Here is an 11,621-nt window from a genome sequence, read left to right as displayed (position 1 = left end):
ATTTGCTTAACCCAAATGAAGCAAGAATACGTGTTTGGTGGGACAGAACAAATATGAGACATGAAGGCAGACAAGACATCCCATCACATGAACCACAGGTAAACAAGCAGCTTTTTTTTGCTAAGGTGACAAGTCGCTAACAAATTTTGGTATGAGCCAACATGATCACTATTCATAATCGTGCAATGTTGCAGTTCCCTACCTTCATCTTCCGATGATTTCGCCAACATTTTCCAAGCACCTGAATTAGGCTACTTTGACATCTCCGTGCCCTTATCGGTGTTATCCAGTCAACAATAATCCAAGGCAACAACGCTATTCCAGCCAGTTTGAGGATGCATCCGCGACTTCAATAACATAATAGTTTACTACAATAGATGCAGCTACTTTAAGCATGCCATAACTTAATGTAGGCCATGATAGTTTAACGTGTCATTTCCCGTGGCATCAACTTCAAACCCCCAAAGCTCCTCCGAGAGCGAGACGAGAGAGGGGATGGGATAGCCACACACACAGGCTGCGTCCCTTCCCTTCACAAAGCTTTCCAAACTTCCGCCAATTTTGCAAGTTATTTTCTATTACTGAATTGAACCACATAGCCAACTTAAAGACATGGGCTTTCAGATTAGCGTCCAACAATGCAGGAAAAAGACGTTATTGGTGACGGTCTGTCACTACAAACCTATGAGATCGAGCAGCCCCATACCAGTCCTGACTCCTGTCCTATGGTGGATGCAATGGGTGGATGGCTGCAGCTATCCCACCATGCTCGTAGCAAAGGCTTTTTGACACAAAGTGATAATGACACTTGGCATTTCTCTTTCATCTGATAGTAGGTATATAACATAGAAAACCCAGGGACAATGTAAAATGAACCCCTTGTCCTTCTTCAATTTTACTGCCACGATTAGAGTCAGTTAGCGCTGTAGTTAGCACACGCTAACGTTAAGTGAATGGAAGGCTACATTAGCCACCAAGTTCTACCATTCGCGTTACGTAGGCGGCGAACATGGCTGCGCCCTTGTGGCGAAACTCGGTAATAACATGTCATTTTTCAGCAAAACTACTTAAAAGTGCAGTTCAACGAACATCCATTCGCTTATGAAAATAAATAAGCCGCCAAAAAATGATAATAGTTGTCAGTGCTTCATTTCCACTTTAAGGTATTGGTAAATGTTTTAAGCAAGATTCATTGTAATTATTCACTTAAATCATTTTTTTGTGCGTATACGCGTGTAGAAGTTTGGGTTCGGGGTGCGCGGCTTGTCTTGGACAGAGGAGAGGGGGTGCTTTAAGAAAAAAGGTTAAGAACCACTGCTCTAAATGTTGAATGAACACTGCAATATTTCCTGTATACGCCGTGCATTATGGGGCTACAAGGGACCCCTTTATCCCCCCTGCCACAGAGGAAGTGAGGTCATGAGGATTGTGGGTTGGGGTGAGGGGGCTGTTGGGAAATGGAGTACTACACATAACTTACGGGAAACCCGATTTATCACTACATCAGTACGCATTTGTGATTCATCAAGACGGTGAATCATGAACATCTTTCATTCATTTTCATTGGACTGTTTTTGTGTGGTTAGACTCCTCTCTGAATGTCTTTTTTCCGTTTTTGTTCCTTTAGACGGTTTTCTCTTTTTTTCTTTCTTTCTTTCTAGCTTCACTTACTTTCTTCAGGTATCATTTACTCTCATGCTTTTTTTTTAGACATTTTTGCAAACATCTGTATCTGTTGATCAACTCAAGTAGTTCACATTTTCATGTTATGGTTTTTGGTATTGGTTTGGTTTTAACGTTTATTTTCATTCTTTACTTCTTTTAGGGGCTTCTATGCCCTTATTTAGACAGGACAATAGGAGAGAGTGACAAGAGACGAGTGGGCGAGAGATGGGGGAACGATTATAAAATTATAGGCCTATATAAACATTATTACAGGCTGGAGGCAAATCAATGTAACAAACAATACAACACACATTCATATACACACATTTTATATTGAGAAACAAAAATTACTAGGAGCCAGGCTCGAAACCTGGTCCCTATGTGTACGGTACAGCTCCCTTGCCAGCTGTGCCACGGCGCCCCCTGGTTGCCATCTCTGATGGGTTTCCCGTTTGGGTTGCCATCTCTGATGGGTTGGGTTGCCATCTCTGATGGGTTTCTGATGGGTTTCCCGTTTGGGTTGCCATCTCTGATGGGTTTCTGATGGGTTTCCCGTTTGGGTTGCCATCTCTGATGGGTTTCCCGTTCTCGTGTAGCCATGCCGCGCTCTCCAAGTGACGCAATACCATCAGCGTTGCAACTAGTCAGGGCAGGAGCAATTCAAGTACTTTCTGAGTTCGCAAAAATACGGGAACTCCTTTCACTTTGTCGGGAAGCAAACAACCATAAGCAAACTATGCTGTTTGGGAAATGTTTAAGTTATGCTCTTGGTCAGGCAAGTCTCGAAGAGATTTGAGTGTCGATGATAATCAGGCTAGTTCCCATGTGCTCTTATTTATGTACTGTGTTTCTTTCTTTCTGTCCTCCTTCTGCCTTCAGTCCACATAGCATGCAAAAAATGCAGAGTCATTTTGAAATGACTTCAAAGCCATTTGAATTACTTTTGCATTTTATTATTTTATTATCGGAAATGATTCCTATTGGCTCTTATTTATGTACTGTGTTTTGTTTTTTTCTTTTCTGTCCTCCTTCTGCCTTCAGTCCCAAAGAAGCTGCTGCAGGAGTCGGAGCCGAGTCACCCCGCACCCCAGCCGCCCCCCCAGCCCCCCCTGCTGCCCCCCCGGCCGGCCCATGACCCCAACCTGGTGGTGCAAGACAGCGCCCCCCCAGATGGAACCACGCCTGTGACCACTGAGGCCCCTCCAGGTGAGATGAGATGCCAAACGTGACACAATGACACACACACGCATGCATACACACGCAGGCACGCATGCACGCATGCACACACACACACACACACACGCACACAAATACAATGCATACACGCACACACACACTCACAAACACAATGAATACACACACACACACGTGTCTATGTAGGGCAGTTTGCCATAGAGAGTTCACATCCCTGCTGAGTCTAAATAGCCCAATTAAAGGGTTAACACACTGACCTCAGGCGCTCGAAATGGCCCTGCACAGTCACAGCACGCACACACACACACACACACACACACACACACACACACACACACACACACACACACACACACACACACACACACACACACACACACACACACACACACACACACACACACACTTACACACACACTTACACACACACACACTTACACACACACACTTACACATGCACGCACGCACACACACACACTTACACATGCACTCACGCACACACACACACACACACACATTTCTACCTCACCTCACCGCATCAGTGACAGCTGACGGGCCCTGGTCAGCCACGTCTGGCTAATGCCCCCCCCCTTGTTTGTTGACCCCGGCCCCCAGCATTTATGGCCGACCATGATCGATGATGTCTGAGGATCGGGTTGCGGAGTTTGACGTTTAGCCTACTTACACACCAACACCATGTTCTTAAAGAGGTGGACGGATGGTCAGAAATTCACACACTGCTCAACCTTGTGGACAGCCTTCCTACAAGAGTTTAAAGGAACGGTCCACCCTTTTTTGATTTTCACATATATGCAGTATTTCCAATCATTATTCAAAAATGTGCATATCATTTTCTTCTCAGTTTAGATTTATTGGATCAGAATTATTAGCATAGATTAGCATAATCACTGGAAGTGAATGGGGGCATTAGCATCAAGCCACAAATGATCACAGGTCAGGATTAAATAGCTGTGTTGCACTCTGGTGAATTTTACATCAATTTTAAAGTGCTTTACATAGTACATTTGATGATGTTTTGTTTGCCCCCACAGACTTGCATTGCTACGCTTAATTTGGCTATACTGTTAAACTAGGCAATGGAAACACATAGACAAAAATTATATGCACATTCATGAATAACGCTGGGAAATACTGCAAATATGTGAAAAACTAGGGTGGACTGTTCCTTTAAGTGCAAAGGTGGACCGACATCATATTGAACACTATGGGTTAGGAATGGGATAGCTCTTCAGTTCATATGTGAGTCTAGGCATGCAAGCAAATGCTTTTGGTAATAAAGTGTATATGGTATGGTACGGGTCAGATGTTTTGAGTACGGGTCCTTTATTTGGAGGTCAGAACTCCATCATCCCATATGAAAATGCCTATGAGTCTGTTCTCACTGTAAGCCTGGACGCAGTTCTCCATATGATACAACTTGAATCTTAAAGGTGCACTGTTAGTTTATTGACATAATCCATGCTGCCCATCACAAATATGACCTTTTTCATGAATAGGCCTACTTACCACCAACTTTAGATTCTACACCAGGGATCCCCAAACTAAGGCCCGGGGGCCGGATGCGGCCCGCCAGGCCCCTTTGACCGGCCCTCCACGTCTCTGCATATCACCATTTGAACTGGCCCAAAGAAGCAATCCTCACAGAAAAAAAGCTAAAATATATATTTTTTAATATTTTATTTTGTTTATCAACAGGCCTTCCTACAGTTTAATTTTCACTAACTTATTGTGAATCACCAGAAGTCTCTTGTCTTGATAGTTTCTCAGCTCACTGTAATATAAACAGGCCTACCATTTCTATTGTATGTTCTATTGAAAAACATGTGAAGTACTCACTCACTTCTTTTGCAAATCACTTGTAATGATGAACTATTCTGTGCTAGAAATTATGAATGAAGGAAGCGAAGGACAGCACTCTTCAGATTTTTCTCTATTTATTCGCCTACGAACGTTTTGGGCAGAGCCCTTCTTCAGCGTGTAATGGCAATTGCCGTGCTAGAAAGTATGGCTATAACAGGCAGTGGCCTAGTATACAGCCCACATGATTGATCCCGGCCCCTGATCACAGTCAGGAATGATAATGTGGCCCCCAGAGAAAAAAGTTTGGGGACCCCTGTTCTACACTATGTATTCATTATGACAGGGAAAATGAATTCATACATGAAAAGGGGATCTTCGACATTGTTGATCATAGTAGTAAATGGTGGTTCATTATTCAGTAAATATTCACGAAAAGATCACATTTGGCAGTAGACGGCACAGTTTCAATGAGAACCATAGCTGCAATACCTACTCTGGCCACCATCCTACTCAGTGCACCTTTCAGAGAAACATATGGAAGGGGATAAGAGTAGTATCGTCCCAGCATTGCTCTCTCCAGATGTCACATTGCTGCACATGAGAGCACATAGCCAGGGCCGCTGACAGCTTTGGCCGGGCCCAGGACAAAGACATCTGAAAGTGCCCCCCAGTCCAATAGATACAATGGAATGAGGACCCAATATTGGGCCCCCTCTCTCCGTGGGCCCGGGGCAACTGTCCACTTTGTCCCCCTCTGTCTGCACCCCTGCACATAGCCACAGAGCCAAAAAGGTTCCCTATCATCATCACAGACCCCAAAGTACTACTACGAAGGACAAGCCAGCCGCAGGGACGGAGCCGTGAACAGCCAGCACCCGCTCAGTTTCCACCCCGCACCCTGTCATTGGAATGGAGCTCAAAGCCACTGCCAAGCACGCCAGGGACCCCACGCCTCACACGCACACACACACACACGCACGCACGCACGCACACACACGCACGCAAGCACGCCAGGGACCCCACGCCTCACCCATACACACACACACGCACGCACGCACGCACACACCCACAGCACGCCAGGGACCCCACGCCTCACACGCACACACACACACACATACACACACACGCACGCACACACACGCACGCACACACACGCACACACGCAAGCACGCCAGGGACCCCACGCCTCACCCACACACACACACACACACACACACACACACACACACAGCACGTCAGGGACCCCACGCCTCACACACACGCACGCACGCACACGCACACACACACACACACACAGCACGCCAGCGACCCCATGCCTCACACACACACACGCACGCACGCACGTACGCATGCACACACACACACACACACACACACAGCACGCCAGGGACCCCACGCCTCCCTCTGTGTGAAGTATAAACTTGGCCTCTACCTTCACTTCGGAGGAGTGTGAGGGGGGGCAGACTGTACGCGCACGCACGGGCGCACACACACACACACACACACACACACACACACACACACACACACACACACACACACACATATGCCTGGTGTCTGCTCGCTGAGCTCTATTGTAAATGCACGCACACGCACGCACGCACACACACGCACGCACGCACGCACGCACGCACATACACGCACACACACACACACACACACACACACACACACACACACACACACACACACACACACACACACACACACACACACACACACACACACACACACACACACACACACACACAAGTTCATGTTTATACACTCGTAGAGATGCAAAGACAGCCGCTATCGCAAACAAGACTGCTGTACAAAAATTCATACTGCGTGCATTGCACCAGGCTTGTACGAAATTCCGAATGGAAAGAATTTGAATTCAAAATAATGCCATAATACGAACACTAGGTGGTGCCATTACCTTGAATGTCTTTGAATTTAATCTACACCACCCATTGAAAGTACATAGAACACCACCACCTAGTGTTCGTATTATGGCATTACTTTGAATTGAAATTCTTTCCATTCGGAATTTCGTACAAGCCTGGCGTGCATGGCGTGTGTTGTTGTGTTGTGTTGACGCCGCTGTTGGAGGAGAAGACTGCTGTGTGAGACATGTGTTGTTCTGTACAATGATGCAGGTGTGAGAGGTGTGTTGCCAGGTAAGAAAGGAAAGATCAACTGGGAAAGTCCAACTCCCATTGTCATTGTCACACAGCACTCCACAGCACACAAGTACACACTGTACACAACAAAGTTGCATTTATGCGTCACCCGTGCAAGGGGGGCAGCTCCAATGGTGCCCAAAAGGGATTAGTGCGGCAGGACCTCAGTCATGTGAGGCGGATGGGGGAGAGCAATGGTTAATTACTCCCCCCACCAACCTACAGTAGCAAGAGTCGAGAGTCGAACTGGCAACCTTTGGCTACAAGTCTGACGCCCTACCCGCTTACCCATGACAATGGCGCTGTAATAAGACAAGACTGCTGTATAATTAATATACTGTATTGCCTCTTTTCCACTGCAGGTTTTCTGGTAGGCCTACAGCTCGACACATCGTGACTCGGCCGCCACTTTTTGCTTTACGATTGAGCTGTGTCGTGCCTATTTGAAAAGCAAAAAGTGGCGGCCGAGTCTCACTGTGTGGAGTTGTAGGCCTGCCCGAAAAGCGGCAGTGGAAAAGAGGCATATGTGTAATGTCTGTATGTGTGGTGTATGTGTTGCCAGGTAAGAAAGAGACGGTGCCAGTGTCTGTGATAACACAAGACTGCTGTATAAGTAATGATACATACTGTATGTGTGGTTTGTGTGTTGCCAGGTAAGAAAGAGACGGTGCCGCTGTCGGAAGACAAGAGCTCTCGGCCCTCAGGGGCTCCTGGAGTCAACATCACAGCCCTCAGCTCTGACATGGCACTGATCAGCAGCGCCCTGGCAACGTACACCTACGTAGCAGGTAAATACACACACGCGTGTGCACACACTGACACAAACTTTAATGCAATCAGCTTACAGAAAGGTGTCCTACTTAATCAGTTGTTAATTGTGATTCCTAACCAGGGGTCCGTTTCTCCATTCTTGTCGTTGCTAACCTTCTTAAGACCGTCTTAAGACCGTCTTACCATTACCTTGGATTTAGTGGTGAGCGTCGTTGTCGAGAGAGAGTTAAGTCGCTCTTACGAAGGACGTTGCTACCGTCGTTAGCAAAGACCCTTTCGAGATACGGACCCCAGCACTGAATGTTTGTACACATGAACGTACATACACACACAGACACACACACACACACACAGACACACGCGCACACACACACACACACATGCTGTGAGAGAGAGAGAGAGAGAGAGAGAGAGAGAGAGAGAGAGAGAGAGAGAGAGAGAGAGAGAGAGAGCGAGAGAGAGGGGGGAGGGAGGTAGTGCATGCAGAGCCATGTGAAATGAGGCCCTCGGGACTGAGAGGAAACAGCGTTTCTCCAAAGCCAACCATGCGTTCAATCCCAAACCCTCATAAAACGCAGAGGCACAGACCGCTATGGCCATCCCCCCCACGCACAGACCCCAATGCCCCCCCCCTACATACAGACCTCTATGCCCCCCCCCCCCCCTACACACAGACCGCTATGGCCATCCCCCCACACACAGACCCCTGTGCCCCCCCCTACACACAGACTCCTATGCCCCCCCCCTACACACAGACCCCTATGCCCCCCCCCCCTACACACAGACCCCTATTGCCATCCCCCCACACACAGACCTCTATGCCCCCCCCCCTACACACAGACCTCTATGGCCATCCCCTACACACAGACCTCTATGGCCTCCCAGCCCCCCCCCAGCCCCCTGACAGTTTTTAAAGGAAGGTTTTTCGATTTTCACATATTTGCAGTATTTCCAAGCATTATTCATGAATGTGCATATTATTGTTGTCTATGTGTTTGCATAGCCTTAATCGGTATAGCCAAATTAAGTGTAGCACTGCAAGTCTATGGAGGCAAACAAAACATCCTCAAATGTACTTATACACTACTTTAAAATGAATTTAAAATTCACCAGAGTGCAAAACAGCTATTTAACTCCATCCACTTCCAGTGATTATGCTAAGCTATGCTAATAATTCTGATGCAATAAATTGAAGTGCAGAAAACACTGAGAAGAAAATGATATGCACGTTCATGAATAATGCTTGGAAATACTGCAAATATGTGAAAATCAAAAATGGGTGGACTTGCTTTATAAATAATATTTACTTACTTACTTACTTACTTACTTACTTACTTACTTATCTACTCTCCACAGAGCATACGGAGCGTGCGGCGCTGTACTTCGTGTGTGGCGTGTGCGCGGGCCTGTTCCTGACGCTCTTCGCGCTGGTGGTGCAGATCTCCTGCCGCACCGACTGCCCCCGCAGGCCACGCCCCTCCTGCGCCGGAGGCTCCTCCTCTTCCTCGGCCAACCGCGCCTCCGGACGCCGACGCCACTCCGGCCGCAATGGCCGGCGTTCCAACAACCACCACCACCCGCACCACCCCCACCACCCGCACGGCTACTCGGACAGCGAGAGCTCCGACTCGGACGACTCGGACTGGGACACGTGCTCCGACCTGTCGGCCCGCCGCCACCGGCGCTTCGAGCGCACGCTCAACACCAACGTGTTCACGTCGGCCGAGGAGCTGGAGCGGGCGCAGAGGCTGGAGGAGCGCGAGAGGATCATCCGGGAGATCTGGATGAACGGGCAGCCCGACGTGCCGGGCACGCGCAGCCTCAACCGATACTACTGAGGCTGCTACTACCGGCCAGCTGCTCAAGGCCCCCAAGCCTCCTCCGTTAGCTTTGAGAGCTAGTAATAAGGCTGCTTGGCTCCTCTAGGCCCCAAGCCTCCTTTGTTAGCTTTGAGCGCTAGTACTGACTGAGCCCCTCTCCAACCCTCCTCCCCTAGCCTCTACATTTACCATTACTACTATTTGTGGGGCTTCCTCCAATCCTACTTTACCATTGAGTGTGAGGTTAACTGTCTCCAGCAACACTCCTCGTTTAGCTATTAGCTTTAGCTTCTTAGTGCTACTACTGAGGCCTCCAACCTTCCTCCCTTAGGCTGAAATGCTATTAGGCCTCAAACCCTCCTTTAACCTTAAGTACTATTAGTGAGGCCTCCCTCCAAACACCCTTTAGCGTTGACAGCTATTATATCAGACGGACCCACCTCGGGTAACCCTCCTCCCTTAGACTTGAGTACTATTACTCAAGGGGAGAACCCTCCTTTAGCTTCAAGTGCTATTACTGACAACACATGCCTTCAACCTTCCTCCCTTAGCCTCGAGTGCTATTTCTGAGGCTCCTCGAACCCTCCCTTAGTCTTCAGTACTATTCGAGAGGCTAACTCTCTTTTACCGTCCTCCAATCCTCTTCCCTTATCCTCGAGTATGATTAGTGAGGCCTACTCCAACCCCCCAGTAGCACTGACAGCTAATACAGTACATTGAGGCTACCAGACTCCAACCTCCCTTAGCCTCGCATACTATTACTTAGGCTCCTCCAACCCTCTTCCCTTAGCCTAGAGTGTTATTACTGAGGTGTCCTTGAACTCTTTTTTTAGGGAGGAGTGTTTTTTGCTGAGACTACCGGCCTCCAAGCCCTCGACTTGGGTTCGGGTGCTATCACACTAAGGCCTTCTCCAACCCTCCTGCCTTAGGTAGTAGTCTCGAGTGCTGTTAGTATGGCAGCTTGAGCCTCGGACTCCACAGTCGCCTGAGCCTATGGCTATGTCTCAAATGGCGCACTTTTGTCAGTGCACTGACAGTCAGTGCATAGTGCACACAGTGCACTGAGGTCTTTAGTGCATAGTGTCGAGGAAAAATGTGAGCACTATGCACTGTGCCCTCGCTGGAAGTGACGGCTGAGCATGCCATTAGCTTGCCAAAATATGAGTTGGCTACCGTTTACAATGCACAGCGTCTGGTGCTTGTATTTCCATGTCCTTCACCCCAAAGGACAACAATCACACATACAATACTTGGTTTGCATGAAAAGGTTGGTGTCCCATCAACATTACTTCCAGAATTAGGAGACTGTTGACCAAACTCTTCTACTGAACTGAATGCCACATTTCCTCCTTGTCATAGTCAACGTGGCCGCCGTTTAGTGCGTGCAGTGTCCATCATTCAAGCACTGCATTTTTCCGCCATTGTTAGGGGATCATCCTGGCACTTTCAGTGCACTGGCTCAACTGAAATTTTCACCATGAGCGCCCTAGGCTCTGAAAAACAGTGCCCGAAGTGCACAAGTGCGGCATTTGAGACACAGCCTATGACTCTGACTTCAGCAGCAGCTATTACTCAGGCCAATTGGCCTCGCACTCTGACCAGGGCAACGGCCTCAACAGTTACGATGGCTCTGCCTCAACGGCTACGACTGAGGCTTGATCTGGCCTTGGATTTGGTCTCAGACTCAACTCAATGGCTACTACTACAGCCAAGGATGCACCTCCCTCCTCTCCTCTCTTCTCATCTCATCTCTCTCCCCCTCCAGCCTAAGAGATGGAGACGGAGGTGAGAATGACCAAACCTGAGCTGACCACGGAGGTCGAGCCAGGACTGGATTTCTGGGTGGATTTCGAGGTGGACGAGCTAGTTAAGATCCAGGCGCAGGCTTTCCACTTTGATTGTTTATTGAACTTCGAGTCTGGATTTGTTGTCGTTGGACTTTGACGGATTGCAAGGGCTGAACCTGGTCTGGTCCTTCTGGCTCTCCCTCCCCCCATTCCCCCACAGTCACAATAAGCTGCCCCTTAGGTCAGGTCACTCGCAAACAAACAAACGCACACACATATGCACACGGACACGGACACGCGCATGTGCACGCGCACACACACACACACACACACACACACACACACACACACACACACACACACACACACACACACACACACACACAAGCACACACAAG

The 11,621-nt window shown here is 48.4% G+C and overlaps 1 protein-coding gene across 4 annotated transcripts in view; it reads left to right on the top strand.

The window, feature by feature from the left end:
• LOC134469418 (protein eva-1 homolog A) overlaps nt 1–11,518 on the top strand; it is a 190,740-nt gene extending 179,222 nt beyond the window's left edge. For all 4 annotated transcript variants that reach the window (XM_063223661.1, XM_063223663.1, XM_063223662.1 and 1 more), the window contains 3 exons: nt 2,707–2,871; nt 7,499–7,633; nt 8,973–11,518. In XM_063223661.1, coding sequence (XP_063079731.1) covers nt 2,707–2,871; nt 7,499–7,633; nt 8,973–9,454 — 782 coding nt within the window. In that variant the 3' untranslated portion in view covers nt 9,455–11,518. The remainder of the gene's footprint in view (nt 1–2,706; nt 2,872–7,498; nt 7,634–8,972) is intronic.
• The last annotated feature ends 103 nt before the right edge of the window (nt 11,519–11,621 follow it).

Source organism: Engraulis encrasicolus, chromosome 18 (assembly GCF_034702125.1).
Source record: "Engraulis encrasicolus isolate BLACKSEA-1 chromosome 18, IST_EnEncr_1.0, whole genome shotgun sequence".
Classification (NCBI taxonomy): Eukaryota; Metazoa; Chordata; class Actinopteri; order Clupeiformes; family Engraulidae; genus Engraulis; species Engraulis encrasicolus.
Note: the sequence above shows the minus strand (reverse complement) of the source record. Positions and strands in the feature narration are given on the sequence as shown.